This window comes from Ascaphus truei, chromosome 13 (assembly GCF_040206685.1).
Source record: "Ascaphus truei isolate aAscTru1 chromosome 13, aAscTru1.hap1, whole genome shotgun sequence".
NCBI lineage: Eukaryota > Metazoa > Chordata > Amphibia > Anura > Ascaphidae > Ascaphus > Ascaphus truei.
Genome location: NC_134495.1, coordinates 1622254 through 1646475, shown reverse-complemented (window position 1 = coordinate 1646475; position 24222 = coordinate 1622254). Strand labels below are relative to the sequence as shown.

The following is a 24222-nucleotide window of genomic DNA, read 5'->3' as shown; positions in this document are numbered from 1 at the left end:
CAGTCTGTATTATTAGTGCAGAATCAAGTTGTTTTGTATCAGCCAAAAATTTATTTTACACAGCTGGGGGGTTTCTTTATATAGATTAACCAAATCTTATAAATATTAAAAACATATGGATCCCCAACCCTCTCTAATAGCGCGTCTGAGATCAGATGCATTGTAAAGACCCCAACCATCTCTAATAGCACATCTGAGATCAGATGCATTGTAAGGAACCCCAACCCCTTCTAATAGCGCATTTGAGATCAGATGCATTGTAAGGAACCCCAACCCTCACTAATAGCGCATCTGAGATCAGATGCATTGTAAGGAACCCCAACCCTCTCTAATAGCGCGTCTGAGATCAGGTGCATTGTAAGGAACACCAACCCTCTCTAATAGCGCTTCTGAGATCAGATGCATTGTAAATTCTTCTGTATTTGCTACAGTTTTCAAATTACCTGAAAATTGCAGGGAACCCTTTGAGCATGCCTGGGGAACCCACTGGCTCCTATGAACGCCTGTTGTAAAAACACTGACTAATCATTTGTTAATTTAAACATTGTGTCCTTTCTAGGGGCTGTGACAGCTACCAACTCCCTCTTCACGTACGACTCAATGTTCTTGATTGAGAACTACCAAACAAAGCATGACTCCGACTTCCTGCCCACCTTTTCAGTACAGGAGGATCCGAATGACCCAATCAAACAAGATATGGAGAAGTTATGCGATTCTGACACCTTCTGCAGGTTTGACGTACTCACTACAAGAGACCTTTGGGTTGGAAATGCTACCAAAATCTCCCATCTCAGTCACAAGAGCTTGGTGGAGAGTCTTCAGCCAGGTGAGAGAGGAGAAATCTAAGTCATTGTGGTAAATTATAGGGCAGAGGTCTCCATCTTCAATCCTTTGAGCTAGAACAGAGCTCATGTACAGGCGTGAAGCTTAGATACCTTTGTGAGTTGGATGTTACAACTGACACCGGTGGACTACTAGCTTCAACTAAACAAATTATATTATATGCCAGTTTCTATCATCTTAAATTGGCATAATGTTTGACGTTATCCCACAGTCGAAAACCCACTCCAACATTTATTGTTTTACTCTTCAAGCAATGTTTAATGGCCTCCCACTGTAACGTATTAAAAGCAAGGTAGTATGGTATGACCACTGATCAGCCTACGTGCAGAACACAGACAGAACCACCAATTTCCATCCTACTGATAGGTGGTATATGAAAATAAAGCTCAACTATGCTTTGCAATACATGTGACCACATTTATTAAGCAATCTTCTGCCATAATGCACCTTCCTGCGCTGGAAAACACCCTACAGCCCATTGTAGTCAAGTGGAAGATGATGGATTAATAAATAATACATATTAGCTATAATCTTTAATGCATTAATAATTATATTCATATTATGCAAGTTCTCCCTACTATCTTTATACAGTATTATAATGTCATTATCTGTTTTATTTATCTACAATTATGGTGCGCTTAAGGCAGGTTCCTAGAGATGTTGGCATGAATCGTTCCACATTTTTGAGGTGCAATGAACTATCTTCACACTTCTTCAGCATTATTATCATCTGTTTAACTGCTGTTGAAGTTAATGAGCTGGGGACTCTTTTCTTCTATACTCAGTGGTCTCGTGTGGATGGCTGGAGCCCCCCAAGGATGGTAAAAAAGAGGGAACCAGCTATCTGGCAAACTCAGAGGTGAAGTTCACCTGCAACACTGGATACATGCTAGTAGGGTCGTTTATACGAACCTGCCAGCTAGATGGGACTTGGAATGGTCAGCCCAGTCAGTGCGTACCTGGTAAGTGCAATATTCAGCTTGCTTTCTCTGATCTTCTTTATTTTGGTTATTTTTCTTAGTAACATCTTGGACAACTTTCCCTGGGGTTTTATAAGTTTTTGATTGATCTTATCTGGTTGTATTTGCTATTAGTTGTTGGTGTGAGAAGAAGAGGGTAACAAGCTTACTAACCTTTCTTGTTCCTAGATTGGCTACTTGGTGTTATTATAACAATATGTCACCCATAACCTACATACCGTCACCTAAAGTAGATAGCATTGGGAGTAAGGGGCTTTTCTCTTTCTTGGGACATTCATCTGCCCAGAATACCAGGTTATTAAGAGCATAGTTGAAGCACATGCCTGGGAAATGGTGTTCTGCAGCAGATCTTCCTTTGGGGTTCGCCTGGTTGTGGTGTTTGGTGGTGAAGGGTGAAGTCATGTCAGTCTAAACCATCATTGACCCAAGTATCTACTTTCCTAGCCCGAAGCAAACAAGTTAGTGGCATAAAGAGGCCGTCCGGCATAAAGCAGTTGAGTCATCGATCCCGACGGTGAATTCTGAGGTTGTTATACACAATGGGCCTTGCAGGGAAGTGGAAGCACAGTCATGTTTGTCTGAGGCCTACTAGCATATTACTAACTCAGTCTTTCATTTTTGTTTTAGTATTTGGATTCTGTCAGCTTTTTTTCAGTTTTGCTGATATGAGTAGATTTTTCACCCTCTTATATGTCGTAAATACATCATATGTACAAAGATGTGGCAAATCATTGCCTTTTCTGTCCATGTTTGTTTCATGCGTCACATTGTTCTGTATGTACATGCATTTATATATGTGTTGATTCTGTCATTTTGTGTCTTCTTTTTTGTGTGTGTTACTTCTGTGTACATAATTGTTCAACTGATAAAATGTGTACGTGTCCATTCAATGCTCAAGAAAAAAACAAATCCACAAAAAAAACCTCAGGCAAGAACCACAGCAATAGATGATTGTATTGCAGTTCCGAGCCTGAATGGTTCACTTAGTAAGTTGGCTATGCCACATCATCTAAAAGCTACTGTTTCAGATCCACAGGTCAGGCCCAACTTTTGGCGCCCGCCGGCCGGGCCCCCCGCAGCCACCAGGCCCGGGACACTTGTCCCGGCTGTCCCCCCCTGTCAGCAGCCCTGGCTACTGTGCAACATTCAGATCAAGCTATGTGAATGTTGTACCACACGTAAACCTGTGGGCAGCTACGTTACCTGTTCAGTAAACACCATCTTGAAGCATCAATCCTTCATTGAAAAAAATCATTTTCCTCATTCTGTATTTTTGATGTCTCCTGGAGCACGATGTTTCCTTCTAGAGACCTCTAGGTCTTATGTAGACCTAGTGTTCACAGCATGGACAACAGGATAACATTTAGTTCATACTAACATCTTCATTATTGAATGGCTCATGGTCATATCATCCTCCTGATTTTGGGTCATACAGTATGCTACTTCCAGCACGGCCTAGTAACTATAACCCTTTGTAGTCCATTGAAATAAAGGTGGTGTCTTACGTCCTTCAAATGTCATCCAGCCTTGAAGGTGTCTTATATAATAGCGCTTATTAGTAAGCAGGACCAATAATCTTTAGGGAGAACAAGACCTAAATGCGGAATCAAGGGTTTCAGAGAAGTAAATAACTATTACAGTATTTAAAAAAAATATATAGATACTATGGACTGCTGCTTTAATACTGAGTTTAAAGAGTAATAAGTCCAAGCAATAAAAGGTCAGGAACAACAAGCAGTAGAAGGAACATGAATCAGGAATCAGCTGAAGCAGATGGGCCCTTGAACAAAGGAAGCAAGGTTCAGGAAACAGGAGTTATTACAGTAAAAGGTTGGAGGAGTTAGAAGTTGGGCCAGCGGGATTCTGAAGATAGCAGGCGCTGGTCACAGAAACCATAAAACATCACACTCGCCTCGAGCCCAAGCCGACCTTGAACTCTCATTCACCAGTATCACAAGCATGCTGCCTCAGTGTCTCCCCTACAATCTATCCTAAATACTGCTGCTAGAATCACTACACTGTCACCTAAATCTGTCTCAGCGTCTCCCCTGCTGAAATTCCTCTCCTGGTGTCCTATTAAACTCTGTATCACTTACCAAATTCTCCTCCTCACTTTTAAGGCTTAAGTGCCGGGGAAGCAGCGAAGGCCTCTGTAAACTGCACTTATCTTGGCTCCGGCGGCTTCTGGAGACGCGTCGCCATGGCAACGCGGCGTCAAAGGACCCCACGAGGTCATGTGAAGTCATGTTGCCATGGCGTCATGACGCCGAGGTATGACGGGGGGGCTCGGAGAGAGGAGAACAGCCGGCAGGGGGGAGCAGGGGAAAAGATTGCGCTCCCCTGTATTACATACATGTGCCGAATAGGCGCTATACACTTTATAGAGAGAGACTCTAATACTGTGTGTCTCTCAACTTGTTTTCCCATCTCACTAAATAACATTATTTCTCTCTACCTCACAAATCCCAGGTTCCCTTGCGATATATATAGCAACTTTTTCCATATTCTGGACTTGGTCTCCAAATCTTTTTTATGTTGGTTGTCTACCTGCACATTGGTTAAAAGAAAACACACATATACAGAGATTTTAGCAGCATTTCCCATCAATAGAAGACACATTTACAGAGAGAGATGAGCTTTCTTTGCAGGGCGGTTGATCACTAGAAGAGTGTGTCACACTAATTGCCGGCTGCAATACCTTTTCTAATGAACCAACAAGAAGGTTCTTCATCGGTGAGATAGTAAATCAGTCACAGGTCTCTTCTCCAGGTGCACAAATGTCCATTTATCCAGTGCCAGGACGGCTACTGGAAATGAACACAAGACACTAGTCCTTAACCATTGAAGTATTAATCAGAGCACTTGATGCTTCTCTGTCCCTTCTCTGTTTTGACACAAACATTTAAATGGTGTCTGTCCCCACATGAAATCTGCAGCTGTCCCCTCTGCTCAGCCAGTGGCTTAGAGATAAGCCCGGCTTGGCTAGAGTTTAAAGGCTGCTCGGTGCCATGCGTCCATGTGTCCAGACATCGGCTAAGAGTTTACTTTACAGGAGCTTCCCGGCCATAAATGTTGCACACATCTCTCGTGGCGCTAAGCGTGTCCTTATAATGCTCACTGACTGTCGCATTGGGGCCCCCACACGGCTTGTCCTTATTACATATAACGGACGTTGCGCCTTTTATCGTTCATTTCTAGGGCTGACTAAAGCAGTGTGCTCCAGAGATGCAATCAGAACGCAAGTGGACTCATACATTTAACCCTTTAAGGGGGAAATCCCTCCTAGGAAGAAAAGCGGCAAAAATGGCAAATTGCCAAAATGGCAGTGACCCGTTTAAGGTTTTTTTTTATCTGAACCTGTTAGGATTGTGAAGTCCCGTTGGGCTGAGACTTGGGAGAGGTTTGACTTCCTCTGGCTTTTCCCTTTTGTGTCATATCACTGCTTTCCTTCAATTGACCCACTGATAAGGACAGGGTTGGCAGGGCCGCCCACAGACAGATTTCCCGGGGCCCAGGACTACAGTTATGACCGCCCCCCGTGTTGGCGGTCATAACGGTTATATAGGTAAGTCATGTGACACTTACGCCCAGATCCACAAAGCTCCGCTATTGACGAGGCATTAACTTAAAAGTCGTATCCACTTCTTTTTTTGAAACAGGCTCTGACACACACCTTTTTTAACTCTGCCCTTTGGCAATAAAGTATCACAAACAGATCTGTTGCTGTATTCCAAACAGCAGGCTATTCTTACAGCTTTCAGAGCAATAGACAATGTGTTTCACTTAGTAATATAATGTTACATTGCAGCTGCAGCATTTCACAGACTGCAGCACAAAGTTAGAAGGCGGCCATTTCGTTAGGCACACAATCAGGGTTTTTACACATTTATACTAGGAACACCAAACTATTGCCAGCTTAGGTAAGAATGTACTGTAGCATTATACACGTGCTTTACATATAGAAAGAAGGGGATGGGGGGAGGTAGTATTGCTGCTTTATGTGCTGTTTTCAGCCATTACGGACCCTCGCGTTACTATAATGGACGTTAGTACTAATGATACGCAGAAGAGGCGTTCCCTGTAAAAGCGCAGATACCCAGAGCGCCGTTACAGTTACCGCAGGGATTTAACGCTACGTTAGTTGGGACAGAGCTAAAGATGGCGTTACTCACACTCAGACCCGGAAACAGGCCTGTTACAGGGGCAGGATAAGTGTAAGACCGCAGTTAGGTGTGATTTAATCATCATATTGTTATTTACATGGTCCTTTCCCTCTCCTATCATCTCTTTTTTTCTTCTTAAATGTAACCCCTATTTGGGGGCTGCATGGGGGTAGCGCCGTCTTTGGGTACGACAGGCTTAACGCCATGTTTTTTGCAGCCAACGCACGGCAGTGCATGGCATTAAGTGTATGCTAATGGCATCAGTAACGGACATTGTTTTTGCACATAATGAGCTTTGCGGGTCCCAATTAACCTCAGGGAACATAACGTCCTAATGTTATGTGCCCTGACTTAATGACGCTGTGTGTATCTGGGGGTGTCACAAACTTTCCCTCGTTTATTCAATAATTAACTTCACATGTGGCCAGTATTTTATTGTTTATAATAAATACCTTAATAATTGTTAATACCTTTAACAGGCTTAGAAGAAACCCTCCTGCCACAAGGCTAACAAGGAGGAAATGAAATAACATTACACTGAAATACAGAAACAAAGTGATGTTAATGAACCCTAATAACCTGTCTCCTGTCTCCTCCCGGGCTGAGACCAGAATGAGCCTCTGTGTGTTCTCAGAAGCCGGACTATAGCTCCTGAGACTGGCTGCAGGTGCCAGCCCTCTGCCTTAGTTAGCCGCCTGGCTTTTGAGCAGGGGAGTTTCCAGCAGTCGGGCAGCCTGCCTGGCAAACCTTTCTTTGTACTGCTGGTTTGCAAGTGATGGGTCTGTAACCCCATCACAGGGCCTTAGAAGACAGTTTGTTCCCCTTTTCAGCTTTTAGGCAGAAAATGTGTCTCTGGGGATTATATAGCGGTGTAACATTTTAACCCGACTTTTTGAATATTGCAATAGTGACCCGTTTTATTGCAAACCTTCGGACTTTCACAAAAGTTTGTGAGGAATTCACCCGCAAAAATGTAAATGTCTAAAATAACATTTTCAATTGCACTTTGAATTTTGCTAGATGAAAAGTGCACTGAAATATGGGTTTTACAGAGAAGGGATAGAGGGTTCCTTTACTGTATTCGAGTATAGTACCAAGTGACTTATATACCTCCCCAGACACACCTTCATGCAACACGTGGAGGTACCTGAGGTACTGGAAACATATGCACATTTGGATATGCAAAGTATATTCAAATGTTCCAAATTAGCATATTTCCCAGGTGTATCCCTATCTCTTTCTCCTTCTCTCTCGTCTCCCAAAAGGAAATAATTGCACCACATTCTGAAAACCCTGGTGCTTTCAATGGAATTCCTTTCCTTTAATGAATATGTTGCATGTGTGAGGGGTTTCACTTATTAATCACAATAGCAGATATGTTGTTGTAGAAGTAGAATGACTAGCGTGCTTCTTTTTCTTATAGTGAGGTACACGAGATCCTCTTTCCTAGTACTATTTCATTTTTATTGAAGTTATATTGCAAACATGATGTATGTGTATCTTTTTTTACATAGTACCATCCATGTACACAGCGCTTTACAGCGTAATACACGGGACATAGCAGGAAAAAGTGTTTCATACAGAAAAGTTGAAATTAGAAAAGAGTCCACGCCCCGAAGAGCTTACAATCTAAGTGGTAACTAGGGAGAACTTGGAGACAGTAGGAGGGTGTTCTGGTAAGTGTGTCTGCAAGAGGTCATGGTAAATGCATCAGAGATGTATAGTATCAGCCAGCGGAGGTGTGTTTTAATTTGGGTCTTAAAGGTGGAGAGAGAGGGTGCCAGTCGGATATTGAGGGGAAGGGCTTTCCAGAGGTGTGGGGCAGTCAGTGAGAGGTTTAAGGCGGGAGAGGGCTTTATATATATATATATATATATATATATATATATATATATATATATATATATATATATATATATATGTTAAAAAGTGCATCTTGATGCAGACTACAAAGACAATATTTATTTTGCCTGCACCTGCCCCGAATGTATACCAATGTAAACAAGACGCAAGCACCAAAATATGTAACATTTGGGGGTTCTGGAGCAAAACAATGTAATTTTTGTGAAAAGGTGCTGATTTTTAACAGTGAGACCCTCAATGTCTGAGACGCTGGTGCTTGAAATATCGTAATTGAGACAGTCTCCAAATCGGTGAGATTCACAGAAAATCAGTTAGACTTGACATGTCTGAACAAGTGTCTTCGATTGGACACAGATCGTTAGTTTGAGAAGTTAACGGCGAGTCTGACTTGGCAGGGAATTGTGACACATGAACAGTCTAATACCCCGAATACTGTACAATGATCACATTATAATATAAACATTTGCTAATTCCTTTTATAATCACAACTTCATCAAAACACACAAGCTGCTCCACATGGGGCAAAAGAGGTGAATATGACTTTGACACCTTAACGCGTGTTCGAAATGCCTTTCTAAACATCACTTTAATAGCAGGAAAATTAATTGAGTCCTCTTATACAATTGCTCTCAATGACTATCTTACAGACAATTTTACAGACAATTTTACAGACTATCTTACAGACTGTGTTACAGACTGTGTTACAGACTGCGTTACAGACTATCTTACAGACTGCGTTACAGACTGTGTTACAGACTGCGTTACAGACTATTTTACAGACTGTGTTACAGACTATCTTACAGACTGTGTTACAGACTGTGTTACAGACTATCTTACAGACTGTGTTACAGACTATCTTACAGACTGCGTTACAGACTGTGTTACAGACTGTGTTACAGACTGTGTTACAGACTGTGTTACAGACTATCTTACAGACTGTGTTACAGACTGTGTTACAGACTGTGTTACAGACTGTGTTACAGACTATCTTACAGACTGCGTTACAGACTGTGTTACAGACTGCGTTACAGACTGTGTTACAGACTGTGTTACAGACTATCTTACAGATTATCTCACAGACTGTGTTACAGACTATCTTACAGACTGTGTTACAGACTATCTTACAGACTGCGTTACAGACTATTTTACAGACTGTGTTACAGACTATCTTACAGACTGCGTTACAGACTATCTTACAGACTGTGTTACAGACTGCGTTACAGACTGCGTTACAGACTGCGTTACAGACTATCTTACAGACTGTGTTACAGACTATCTTACAGACTATCTTACAGACTGCGTTACAGACTATCTTACAGACTGTGTTACAGACTATCTTACAGACTGTGTTACAGACTATCTTACAGACTGTGTTACAGACTATCTTACAGACTGCGTTACAGACTATCTTACAGACTGCGTTACAGACTATTTTACAGACTGTGTTACAGACTATCTTACAGACTGTGTTACAGACTATTTTACAGACTGCGTTACAGACTATCTTACAGACTGTGTTACAGACTGTGTTACAGACTGTGTTACAGACTATTTTACAGATTATCTCACAGACTGTGTTACAGACTGTGTTACAGACTATCTTACAGACTGTGTTACAGACTGTGTTACAGACTGTGTTACAGACTATTTTACAGATTATCTCACAGACTGTGTTACAGACTGTGTTACAGACTGCGTTACAGACTATCTTACAGACAATTTTACAGACTGTGTTACAGACTGTGTTACAGACTGTGTTACAGACTATTTTACAGATTATCTCACAGACTGTGTTACAGACTATCTTACAGACTGTGTTACAGACTATCTTACAGACTGCGTTACAGACTATCTTACAGACTGTGTTACAGACTGCGTTACAGACTGCGTTACAGACTGCGTTACAGACTATCTTACAGACTGTGTTACAGACTATCTTACAGACTATCTTACAGACTGCGTTACAGACTATCTTACAGACTGTGTTACAGACTATCTTACAGACTGTGTTACAGACTATCTTACAGACTGTGTTACAGACTATCTTACAGACTGCGTTACAGACTATCTTACAGACTGTGTTACAGACTGTGTTACAGACTGTGTTACAGACTGTGTTACAGACTATTTTACAGATTATCTCACAGACTGTGTTACAGACTATCTTACAGACTGTGTTACAGACTATCTTACAGACTGCGTTACAGACTATCTTACAGACTGTGTTACAGACTGTGTTACAGACTGTGTTACAGACTGTGTTACAGACTATTTTACAGATTATCTCACAGACTGTGTTACAGACTGTGTTACAGACTGCGTTACAGACTATCTTACAGACAATTTTACAGACTGTGTTACAGACTGTGTTACAGACTGTGTTACAGACTGTGTTACAGACTATCTTACAGACTGCGTTACAGACTGTGTTACAGACTGCGTTACAGACTGTGTTACAGACTGTGTTACAGACTATCTTACAGATTATCTCACAGACTGTGTTACAGACTATCTTACAGACTGTGTTACAGACTATCTTACAGACTGCGTTACAGACTATTTTACAGACTGTGTTACAGACTATCTTACAGACTGCGTTACAGACTATCTTACAGACTGTGTTACAGACTGCGTTACAGACTGCGTTACAGACTGCGTTACAGACTATCTTACAGACTGTGTTACAGACTATCTTACAGACTATCTTACAGACTGCGTTACAGACTATCTTACAGACTGTGTTACAGACTATCTTACAGACTGTGTTACAGACTATCTTACAGACTGTGTTACAGACTATCTTACAGACTGCGTTACAGACTATCTTACAGACTGCGTTACAGACTATTTTACAGACTGTGTTACAGACTATCTTACAGACTGTGTTACAGACTATTTTACAGACTGCGTTACAGACTATCTTACAGACTGTGTTACAGACTGTGTTACAGACTGTGTTACAGACTGTGTTACAGACTATTTTACAGATTATCTCACAGACTGTGTTACAGACTGTGTTACAGACTGCGTTACAGACTATCTTACAGACAATTTTACAGACTGTGTTACAGACTGTGTTACAGACTGTGTTACAGACTGTGTTACAGACTGTGTTACAGACTATCTTACAGACTGCGGTACAGACTGTGTTACAGACTGCGTTACAGACTGTGTTACAGACTGTGTTACAGACTATCTTACAGATTATCTCACAGACTGTGTTACAGACTATCTTACAGACTGTGTTACAGACTATCTTACAGACTGCGTTACAGACTATTTTACAGACTGTGTTACAGACTATCTTACAGACTGCGTTACAGACTATCTTACAGACTGTGTTACAGACTGCGTTACAGACTGCGTTACAGACTGCGTTACAGACTATCTTACAGACTGTGTTACAGACTATCTTACAGACTATCTTACAGACTGCGTTACAGACTATCTTACAGACTGTGTTACAGACTATCTTACAGACTGTGTTACAGACTATCTTACAGACTGTGTTACAGACTATCTTACAGACTGCGTTACAGACTATCTTACAGACTGCGTTACAGACTATCTTACAGACTGTGTTACAGACTATTTTACAGACTGCGTTACAGACTATCTTACAGACTGTGTTACAGACTATCTTACAGACTGTGTTACAGACTGCGTTACAGACTGTGTTACAGACTGCGTTACAGACTATCTTACAGACTGTGTTACAGACTATCTTACAGACTGCGTTACAGACTATCTTACAGACTGTGTTACAGACTATCTTACAGACTGTGTTACAGACTATCTTACAGACTGCGTTACAGACTATCTTACAGACTGCGTTACAGACTATCTTACAGACTGTGTTACAGACTGTGTTACAGACTGTGTTACAGACTATCTTACAGACTGCGTTACAGACTATCTTACAGACTGTGTTACAGACTGTGTTACAGACTGCGTTACAGACTGTGTTACAGACTGCGTTACAGACGGCGTTACAGACTGCGTTACAGACTATCTTACAGACTATCTTACAGACTGCGTTACAGACTGCGTTACAGACTATCTTACAGACTGTGTTACAGACTATCTTACAGACTGTGTTACAGACTATCTTACAGACTGCGTTACAGACTGCGTTACAGACGGCGTTACAGACTGCGTTACAGACTATCTTACAGACTGTGTTACAGACTATCTTACATACTGCGTTACAGACTGCGTTACAGACTATCTTACAGACTGTGTTACAGACTATCTTACAGACTGTGTTACAGACTATCTTACAGACTGCGTTACAGACTGCGTTACAGACTATCTTACAGACTGTGTTACAGACTGCGTTACAGACTGCGTTACAGACTGTGTTACAGACTATCTTACAGACTGTGTTACAGACTGTGTTACAGACTGTGTTACAGACTATCTTACAGACTGTGTTACAGACTATCTTACAGACTGCGTTACAGACTGCGTTACAGACTATCTTACAGACTGTGTTACAGACTGCGTTACAGACTGCGTTACAGACTGTGTTACAGACTATCTTACAGACTGTGTTACAGACTGTGTTACAGACTGTGTTACAGACTGTGTTACAGACTATCTTACAGACTGTGTTACAGACTGCGTTACAGACTGTGTTACAGACTGTGTTACAGACTATTTTACAGACTGTGTTACAGACTGTGTTACAGACTGCGTTACAGACTGCGTTACAGACTATCTTACAGACTGTGTTACAGACTATCTTACAGACTGCGTTACAGACTGTGTTACAGACTGCGTTACAGACTGCGTTACAGACTATCTTACAGACTGTGTTACAGACTGTGTTACAGACTATCTTACAGACTGCGTTACAGACTATCTTACAGACTGTGTTACAGACTGTGTTACAGACTGTGTTACAGACTGCATTACAGACTGTGTTACAGACTATCTTACAGACTGCGTTACAGACTGTGTTACAGACTGTGTTACAGACTGCGTTACAGACTGCGTTACAGACTATCTTACAGACTGTGTTACAGACTGCGTTACAGACTGTGTTACAGACTATCTTACAGACTGCGTTACAGACTGTGTTACAGACTGTGTTACAGACTGCGTTACAGACTGTGTTACAGACTATCTTACAGACTATCTTACAGACTGTGTTACAGACTATCTTACAGACTGCGTTACAGACTGTGTTACAGACTGTGTTACAGACTGCGTTACAGACTGCGTTACAGACTATCTTACAGACTGTGTTACAGACTATCTTACAGACTGCGTTACAGACTGCGTTACAGACTATCTTACAGACTGTGTTACAGACTATCTTACAGACTGTGTTACAGACTGCGTTACAGACTATCTTACAGACTGCGTTACAGACTATCTTACAGACTGTGTTACAGACTGTGTTACAGACTGTGTTACAGACTGTGTTACAGACTGTGTTACAGACTGTGTTACAGACTGTGTTACAGACTATCTTACAGACTGTGTTACAGACTGCATTACAGACTATCTTACAGACTGTGTTACAGACTATCTTACAGACTGTGTTACAGACTGTGTTACAGACTATCTTACAGACTGTGTTACAGACTATCTTACAGACTGCGTTACAGACTGCGTTACAGACTGCGTTACAGACTATCTTACAGACTGTGTTACAGACTATCTTACAGACTGTGTTACAGACTATCTTACAGACTGCGTTACAGACTGTGTTACAGACTGTGTTACAGACTGCGTTACAGACTGCGTTACAGACTATCTTACAGACTGTGTTACAGACTGCGTTACAGACTGTGTTACAGACTATCTTACAGACTGCGTTACAGACTGTGTTACAGACTGTGTTACAGACTGCGTTACAGACTGTGTTACAGACTATCTTACAGACTATCTTACAGACTGTGTTACAGACTATCTTACAGACTGCGTTACAGACTGTGTTACAGACTGTGTTACAGACTGCGTTACAGACTGCGTTACAGACTATCTTACAGACTGTGTTACAGACTATCTTACAGACTGCGTTACAGACTGCGTTACAGACTATCTTACAGACTGTGTTACAGACTATCTTACAGACTGTGTTACAGACTGCGTTACAGACTATCTTACAGACTGCGTTACAGACTATCTTACAGACTGTGTTACAGACTGTGTTACAGACTGTGTTACAGACTGTGTTACAGACTGTGTTACAGACTGTGTTACAGACTGTGTTACAGACTATCTTACAGACTGTGTTACAGACTGCATTACAGACTATCTTACAGACTGTGTTACAGACTATCTTACAGACTGTGTTACAGACTGTGTTACAGACTATCTTACAGACTGTGTTACAGACTATCTTACAGACTGCGTTACAGACTGCGTTACAGACTGCGTTACAGACTATCTTACAGACTGTGTTACAGACTATCTTACAGACTGTGTTACAGACTATCTTACAGACTGCGTTACAGACTGCGTTACAGACTGCGTTACAGACTGCGTTACAGACTGCGTTACAGACTATCTTACAGACTGTGTTACAGACTATCTTACAGACTGTGTTACAGACTGCGTTACAGACTATCTTACAGACTGTGTTACAGACTATCTTACAGACTGTGTTACAGACTATCTTACAGACTGTGTTACAGACTATCTTACAGACTGTGTTACAGACTGTGTTACAGACTGCGTTACAGACTGCGTTACAGACTGCGTTACAGACTATCTTACAGACTGTGTTACAGACTATCTTACAGACTGCGTTACAGACTGCGTTACAGACTGCGTTACAGACTGCGTTACAGACTGTGTTACAGACTGCGTTACAGACTGCGTTACAGACTGCGTTACAGACTGCGTTACAGACTGCGTTACAGACTGCGTTACAGACTGTGTTACAGACTATCTTACAGACTGTGTTACAGACTGTGTTACAGACTGTGTTACAGACTATCTTACAGACTGTGTTACAGACTGTGTTACAGACTATCTTACAGACTGTGTTACAGACTGTGTTACAGACTGTGTTACAGACTGCGTTACAGACTGTGTTACAGACTGTGTTACAGACTATCTTACAGACTGTGTTACAGACTGCGTTACAGACTGTGTTACAGACTGCGTTACAGACTGTGTTACAGACTGTGTTACAGACTGTGTTACAGACTATCTTACAGACTGTGTTACAGACTGTGTTACAGACTGTGTTACAGACTGTGTTACAGACTGTGTTACAGACTGCGTTACAGACTGCGTTACAGACTATCTTACAGACTGTGTTACAGACTGTGTTACAGACTGCGTTACAGACTGCGTTACAGACTGCGTTACAGACTATCTTACAGACTGTGTTACAGACTATCTTACAGACTGTGTTACAGACTGTGTTACAGACTGTGTTACAGACTATCTTACAGACTGTGTTACAGACTGTGTTACAGACTATCTTACAGACTGTGTTACAGACTGTGTTACAGACTGTGTTACAGACTGTGTTACAGACTGTGTTACAGACTGCGTTACAGACTGTGTTACAGACTGTGTTACAGACTATCTTACAGACTGTGTTACAGACTGCGTTACAGACTGTGTTACAGACTGCGTTACAGACTGTGTTACAGACTGTGTTACAGACTGTGTTACAGACTGTGTTACAGACTATCTCACAGACTGTGTTACAGACTGTGTTACAGACTGTGTTACAGACTGCGTTACAGACTGTGTTACAGACTGTGTTACAGACTGTGTTACAGACTGCGTTACAGACTGCGTTACAGACTGCGTTACAGACTGCGTTACAGACTATCTTACAGACTGCGTTACAGACTGTGTTACAGACTGCGTTACAGACTGCGTTACAGACTGTGTTACAGACTGTGTTACAGACTGCGTTACAGACTGTGTTACAGACTGTGTTACAGACTGCGTTACAGACTGTGTTACAGACTGTGTTACAGACTGTGTTACAGACTGCGTTACAGACTGCGTTACAGACTGCGTTACAGACTGCGTTACAGACTATCTTACAGACTGTGTTACAGACTGCGTTACAGACTGCGTTACAGACTGTGTTACAGACTGTGTTACAGACTGTGTTACAGACTGCGTTACAGACTGCGTTACAGACTGTGTTACAGACTGCGTTACAGACTATCTTACAGACTGTGTTACAGACTGCGTTACAGACTGCGTTACAGACTGCGTTACAGACTGCGTTACAGACTGCGTTACAGACTGCGTTACAGACTGCGTTACAGACTGCGTTACAGACTGTGTTACAGACTGCGTTACAGACTATCTTACAGACTGTGTTACAGACTATCTTACAGACTGTGTTACAGACTGCGTTACAGACTGTGTTACAGACTATCTTACAGACTGCGTTACAGACTGCGTTACAGACTGCGTTACAGACTATCTTACAGACTATCTTACAGACTGTGTTACAGACTGTGTTACAGACTATCTTACAGGCTGTGTTACAGACTGCGTTACAGACTGTGTTACAGACTGCGTTACAGACTGCGTTACAGACTGTGTTACAGACTGTGTTACAGACTGCGTTACAGACTGCGTTACAGACTGTGTTACAGACTGTGTTACAGACTGCGTTACAGACTGTGTTACAGACTGTGTTACAGACTGCATCTGGTTTCCTGTGAAAATAAGTTTGCGTATTTATTAATAGGGAGCAATAACTTTGATAACAGACATTGGTGTAACCTGTATAAGCAAATAATCACACGTACAATTTAATCAGTATATAATAGTACGTGTGTCTGTGTGTATCTGTACATGTGTATGTGCAAATCTGTGTATATCATTGTATGTCAGTATCTGTGTTTATATGCATCACTGCCTTTGTGTATCTATTTATATTTGTGTATCAGTGTGTTAAACTGTGTGCATCACTGTATCTGTACCTAGGCATATCAAAGTGGTTAAAAGTGTGTGTATTGTGTGAGCATTGGTGTGTGTTACTGAATTGGTGCTGTGGGATTGAAGAGGATCAGGTTCTGGATTTATGGGTCAGCAGCTAAAAGTAAAAGAGGGGTAGGAATAAGATGTGGGTCACAAAATATGTCCCCTGTCTGACTCCCTTAAAAAAAGACCTGGAGAGGAAGACAATGCATAACAATCATTATAACCTGTTTAGCCAGATATGGGCTTCCCAATCTTAAGCGTTATTAATACAGTAATAATTTGGAGGACCACCACTTAGTTCTGTTCGTCAATATATTTGTACATGTAACCCTCATTAACGGTTCTAAGGCTTGTTCTATAGTAGGTGTGGGCAAGCGCGCCTTTGCGAACACGCGTGCATATGACGCACACTTTTTGTGTGTATGCTGTGAGCGACAGTCTTGGAAGGTACTGTGTGTGTGTGTGTGTGTGTGTGTGTGTGTGTGTGTGTGTGTGTGTGTGTGTGTGTGTGTGTGTGTATAGATTGTGTAAGTTAATAATTTATTAAATAATATTAAAAAAAAGACATGTATGAATAAAAATTATTTTTATTGTGCAATGTTGATAAATATATATACACACATACACACATACACATACATACACACATACATACACATACACACACATACATACACACATACATGCACACACACATACACACATACACATACATACACATACACACACATACACACACACATACATACATACACACATACATACACACACATACATACACATACATACACATACATACACATACACACACATACATACATACACACATACATACACACACATACATACACATACACACACACACATACACACACACATACACATACACACACATACATACACACATACATGCACACACACATACACACATACACATACATACACATACACACACATACACACACATACATACACACACATACATACACATACACACATACACATACACACACACATACACACACACACATACACACATACACACATACACATACATACACATACACACACATACACACACACACATACATACACATACACACATACACATACACACACACATACACACACACACATACACACATACATACACACATACACACATACACACACACATACACACACACACATACACACATACACACACACATACACACACACATACATAAATTACAGCGGCGGTAGCAGCACGAAAACTTACTTTTCCATTTCTTCTCCCCTGTCGGCCGGCTCCTCGCTCACTGCCATGCGCGCTCGGCCCTATTATAGAAAGGCTGACTAACAGACAGCCAATTATAACTGCCGCACGTGCGCATGGCGCAGCAAGCGCGCCCACTATAGTACAGCCCTAATGGAGGTTACATCTGATGGACTATATACTGTACATGACAGGGCTCAGACTCTCAGACCTGGTCAGGGTGCTGGGTGGGTGCAGGCTGGGCTCAGACTCTCAGGCCTGGTCAGGGTGCTGGGTGCAGTCTGGGCTCAGTCTCTCAGGCCTGGTCAGGGTGCTGGGTGCAGTCTGGGCTCAGTCTCTCAGGCCTGGTCAGGGTGCTGGGTCAGTGCAGGCTGGGCTCAGTCTCTCAGGCCTGGTCAGGGGGCTGGGTCAGTGCAGGCTGGGCTCAGTCTCTCAGGCCTGGTCAGGGTGCTGGGTCAGTGCAGGCTGGGCTCAGTCTGTCAGGCCTGGTCAGGGTGCTGGGTCAGTCAGGCTGGGCTCAGTCTCTCAGACCTGGTCAGGGTGCAGGCTGGGCTCAGTCTCTCAGACCTGGTCAGGGTGCTGGGTCGGTGCAGGCTGGGCTCAGTCTCTCATACCTGGTCAGGGTGCTGGGTGGGTGCAGGCTGGGCTCAGACTCTCAGACCTGGTCAGGGTGCTGGGTCAGTGCAGGCTGGGCTCAGTCTCACAGACCTGGTCAGGGTGCTGGGTGGGTGCAGGCTGGGCTCAGTCTCTCAGACCTGGTCAGGGTGCTGGGTCAGTGCAGGCTGGGCTCAGTCTCTCAAACCTGGTCAGGGTGCAGGCTGGGCTCAGTCTCTCAGGCCTGGTCAGGGTGCTGGGTGCAGTCTGGGCTCAGTCTCTCAGGCCTGTGCAGGGTGCTGGGTCAGTGCAGGCTGGGATCAGTCTCTCAGACCTGGTCAGGGTGCTGGGTCAGTGCAGGCTGGGCTCAGTCTCTCAGACCTGGTCAGGGTGCTGGGTCGGTGCAGGCTGGGCTCAGTCTCTCAGGCCTGGTCAGGGTGCTGGGTGCAGTCTGGGCTCAGTCTCTCAGGCCTGGTCAGGGTGCTGGGTGGGTGCAGGCTGGGCTCAGTCTCTCAGACCTGGTCAGGGTGCCAGGTCAGTGCAGGCTGGGCTCAGTCTCTCAGACCTGGTCAGGGTGCTGGGTGCAGTCTGGGCTCAGTCTCTCAGGCCTGGTCAGGGTGCTGGGTGGGTGCAGGCTGGGCTCAGTCTCTCAGACCTGGTCAGGGTGCTGGGTCAGTGCAGGCTGGGCTCAGTCTCACAGACCTGGTCAGGGTGCTAGGTGGGTGCAGGCTGGGCTCAGTCTCTCAGACCTGGTCAGGGTGCTGGCTCAGTGCAGGCTGGGCTCAGTCTCTCAGATCTGGTCAGAGTGCTGGGTCAGTGCAGCCTGGGCTCAGTCTCTCAGACCTGGTCAGGGTGCTGGGTCAGTGCAGGCTGGGCTCAGTCTCTCAGACCTGGTCAGGGTGCTGGGTCAGTGCAGGCTGGGCTTAGTCTCTCAAACCTGGTCAGGGTGCAGGCTGGGCTCAGTCTCTCAGGCCTGGTCAGGGTGCTGGGTGCAGTCTGGGCTCAGTCTCTCAGGCCTGTGCAGGGTGCTGGGTCAGTGCAGGCTGGGATCAGTCTCTCAGACCTGGTCAGGGTGCTGGGTCAGTGCAGGCTGGGCTCAGTCTCTCAGACCTGGTCAGGGTGCTGGGTCGGTGCAGGCTGGGCTCAGTCTCTCAGGCCTGGTCAGGGTGCTGGGTGCAGTCTGGGCTCAGTCTCTCAGGCCTGGTCAGGGTGCTGGGTGGGTGCAGGCTGGGCTCAGTCTCTCAGACCTGGTCAGGGTGCCAGGTCAGTGCAGGCTGGGCTCAGTCTCTCAGACCTGGTCAGGGTGCTGGGTGCAGTCTGGGCTCAGTCTCTCAGGCCTGGTCAGGGTGCAGGCTGGGCTCAGTCTCTCAGACCTGGTCAGGGTGCTGGGTCAGTGCAGGCTGGGCTCAGTCTCTCAGACCTGGTCAGGGTGCTGGGTGGGTGCAGGCTGGGCTCAGTCTCTCAGACCTGGTCAGGGTGCTGGCTCAGTGCAGGCTGGGCTCAGTCTCTCAGATCTGGTCAGAGTGCTGGGTCAGTGCAGCCTGGGCTCAGTCTCTCAGACCTGGTCAGGGTGCTGGGTCAGTGCAGGCTGGGCTCAGTCTCTCAGACCTGGTCAGGGTGCTGGATCAGTGCAGGCTGGGCTCAGTCTCTCAGACCTGGTCAGGGTGCTGGGTCAGTGCAGGCTGGGCTCAGTCTCTCAGACCCGGTCAGGGTGCTGGGTCAGTGCAGGCTGGGCTCAGTCTCTCAGACCTGGTCAGGGTGCTGGGTCAGTGCAGGCTGGGCTCAGTCTCTCACACCTGGTCAGGGTGCTGGGTCAGTGCAGGCTGGGCTCAGTCTCTCAGACCCGGTCAGGGTGCTGGGTGGGTGCAGGCTGGGCTCAGTCTCTCAAACCTGGTCAGGGTGCTGGGTCAGTGCAGGCTGGGATCAGTCTCTCAGACCTGGTCAGGGTGCTGGGTCAGTGCAGGCTGGGCTCAGTCTCTCAGACCCGGTCAGGGTGCTGGGTCAGTGCAGGCTGGGCTCAGTCTCTCAGACCTGGTCAGGGTGCTGAGTGGGTGCAGGCTGGGCTCAGTCTCTCAGGCCTGGTCAGGGTGCTGGGTCAGTGCAGGCTGAGCTCAGTCTCTCAGACCTGGTCAGGGTGCTGGGTCGGTGCAGGCTGGGCTCAGTCTCTCAGACCTGGTCAGGGTGCTGGGTCAGTGCAGGCTGGGCTCAGTCTCTCAGGCCTGGTCAGGGTGCTGGGTGGGTGCAGGCTGGGCTCAGTCTCTCAGACCTGGTCAGGGTGCTGGGTCAGTGCAGGCTGGGCTCAGTCTCTCAGACCTGGTCAGGGTGCTTGGTCAGTGCAGGCTGGGCTCAATCTCTCAGACCTGGTCAGGGTGCTGGGTCAGTGCAGGCTGGGCTCAGTCTCTCAGACCTGGTCAGGGTGCTGCGTCTGTGCAGACTGGGCTCAAGTCTCTCAGGCCTGGTCAGGGTGCTGGGTCAGTGCAGGCTGGGCTCAGTCTCTCAGACCTGGTCAGGGTGCTGGGTGGGTGCAGGCTGTGCTCAGTCTCACAGACCTGGTCAGGGTGCTGGGTCAGTGAAGGCTGGGCTCAGTCTCTCAGACCTGGTCAGGGTGCTGGGTGGATGCAGGCTGGGCTCAGTCTCTCAGACCTGGTCAGGGTGCTGGGTCAGTGCAGGCGTGGCTCAGTCTCTCAGACCTGGTCAGGGTGCTGGGTCAGTGCAGACTGGGCTCAGTCTCTCAGGCCTGTGCAGGGTGCTGGGTCAGTGCAGGCTGGGCTCAGTCTCTCAGACCTGGTCAGGGTGCTGGGTGGATGCAGGCTGGGCTCAGTCTCTCAGGCCTGGTCAGGGTGCTGGGTGGGTGCAGGCTGGGATCAGTCTCTCAGACCTGGTCAGGGTGCTGGGTCAGTGCAGGCTGGGCTCAGTCTCTCAGACCTGGTCAGGGTGCTGGGTCAGTCTCTCAGTTACTATGCTAAGAACGCCTTACCAAAAGCATGCTGCATCCTTATCCATAGTGAGAACAATCTTGAATCCTTACTACTGGCGTTTACTTAAAGAGCACATTTCCTAACGGAAAACAACAAACAGGACATATCTCAAAGAAGTAGTCCTGGCGGCACTTATTAAAACAAAAAGTATTTTTTTTATATGCAGCCTTTGATTACCTTTTATTGAAAACGAATTACCTAAGCTGCCGCTCGATTCGTTCTGCCATGATCAATCAGCAACGACCCTGCTTCCCAGGGTTCACTAAATGGCGGCCTTTCAATTTCAAACAATGTTTCAGTCAGTGTAACTCAACAGCTACAATGTATTCTTATATTACTAAGGTAACATTATTTACTGTTACCATTTGCAGCTTTAACTGCTGGGAATATTGGACACAAATTATCATAACAAGGAAAGTGTTGCAAAGATCTTGCACTGCTGGGGAGGTGGGATAAACCCTGCCATAGAAATCAAAGGATGCTCAGTATATTTAAAATCATTAAAAATGGCATTAAGAATTGGGGAAAAAAATTCTAAGAGTTATCTAATACTACAGAACTGATTTATATAAAAAAAAAAACACATGTAAGATATTGCTGCATTGCTCCTTTAATAAACTTAGCTATACACACGTGTAAGATATTGCATGCATTGCTCCTTTAATACACTTAGCTATACACACGTAAGATATTGCTGCATTGCTCCTTTAATACACTTAGCTATACACACATAAGATATTGCATGCATTGCTCCTTTAATACACTTAGCTATACACACGTAAGATATTGCTGCATTGCTCCTTTAATACACTTAGCTATACACACATAAGATATTGCTGCATTGCTCCTTTAATACACTTAGCTATACACACATGTAAGATATTGCTGCATTGCTCCTTTAATACACTTAGCTATACACACGTGTAAGATATTGCTGCATTGCTCCTTTAATACACTTAGCTATACACACGTGTAAGATATTGCATGCATTGCTCCTTTAATACACTTAGCTATACACACATGTAAGATATTGCTGCATTGCTCCTTTAATACACTTAGCTATACACACATGTAAGATATTACTGCATTGCTCCTTTAATACACTTAGCTATACACACATGTAAGATATTGCTGCATTGCTCCTTTAATACACTTAGCTATACACACGTGTAAGATATTGCATGCATTGCTCCTTTAATACACTTAGCTATACACACGTAAGATATTGCTGCATTGCTCCTTTAATACACTTAGCTATACAAAGTGTAAGATATTGCTGCATTGCTCCTTTAATACACTTAGCTATACACACGTGTAAGATATTACATGCATTGCTCCTTTAATACACTTAGCTATATACACATGTAAGATATTGCTGCATTGCACCTTTAATACACTTAGCTGTACACACATGTAAGATATTGCATGCATTGCTCCTTTAATACACTTAGCTATACACACATGTAAGATATTGCTGCATTGCTCCTTTAATACACTTAGCTATACACACATTGCTGTGTAATGTAATGACCTCTGTCTTTGGCAGCATGGAGGTCGTCAGTTATTTTAGTGAGGGCTGTTTCAGTGGAGTGAGCAGTGCGGAAGCCAGATTGTAGAGGGTCTAGGAGAGAATAGGTGTTGAGAAAATGGAGCAAGCGAGAGAATACAAGACGTTCAAGGAGTTTAGAGGCAAAAGGCAGGAGGGAGACAGGTCGATAGTTAGAAAGACAGGTAGGGTCAAGCTTGCTGTTTTTGAGTAATGGTATGACTGTTGCATGTTTGAAGGAGGATGGAAAGGTTCCAGAGCAGAGGGAGGAGTTAAAAATGTGTGTGAGCATAGGGATTATAGTAGGAGCAAGAGGTTTTAGGAGATGGGAGGGAATGGGGTCAAGAGGGCAAGTGGTAGAGGGAGAAGAGGCGATCAACAGCGACACATCCTCCTGTGAGACAGTGGAAAAAGAGTCAAGGAAGGCAGGAGGAGAGTTAGGAAGAGGTGTAGGATTGGAGGAAGAAACAGAGGGGATGTTCTGCCGTATGGATTCCACCTTTTCCTTAAAATAGTCAGCAAAGTCCTGAGTGGAGATGGAGGAAGGAGAGGCAGCTGAGGGTGGTTTGAGTAGAGTATCAAAGACAGAGAACAGTCGGCGTGGGTTAGACTTGTGCATGTTGATTAGTGCAGAAAAGTAGGCTTGTTTAGCTTGCGAGAGGGCAGAGTTGAAACAGGATAGCATAAATTTGTAGTGAAGGAGGGTCTGCGAGAGTGTGAGACTTCCTCCAGAGGTGGTCAGAGAAACGAGTGGAGGAACGCAGCATGCGCGTGTGGGAATTTAACCAGGGTCTAGGGTTAAAAGGGCGAGTGCGGCAGAGAGAAAGCGGGGCATGTAGATTAAGAGAGGAGGATAAGGCAGAGTTTTAGTTCCTGACCAGGTTGTCAGGGTCTGTAGCAGAGCTGAGAGAGGAGAGGGAGGAGTGCAAAGTGGACTCAAAGTCAGGTAAGGGAATAGAGCGCAGGTTTCTGCAGAACCGGGGGGTAGATAGAGGTGAAGAAGGGGAGAAGCGAGATAGAGAGAATGAGATGAGGTGATGGTCAGAGAGAGGAAAAGGGGAAATGGAGAAATCAG

General features: G+C 44.6%; 1 protein-coding gene across 2 annotated transcripts in view; it reads left to right on the top strand.

Annotated features, from left to right (window-relative positions):
- The window catches only part of SUSD2 (sushi domain containing 2), a 170826-nt gene that overhangs the window by 116588 nt on the left and 30016 nt on the right, over positions 1–24222 (top strand). Inside the window, exons 24-26 of one of the 2 annotated variants that reach the window (XM_075568066.1) lie at positions 560–826; positions 1629–1805; positions 2268–2616. In XM_075568066.1, the coding sequence (XP_075424181.1) occupies positions 560–826; positions 1629–1805; positions 2268–2341 (518 nt within the window). In that variant the 3' untranslated portion in view covers positions 2342–2616. Of the gene's footprint in view, positions 1–559; positions 827–1628; positions 1806–2267; positions 2617–24222 lie in introns of those variants that run through there. The other variant, XM_075568065.1, reaches the window with a different exon arrangement.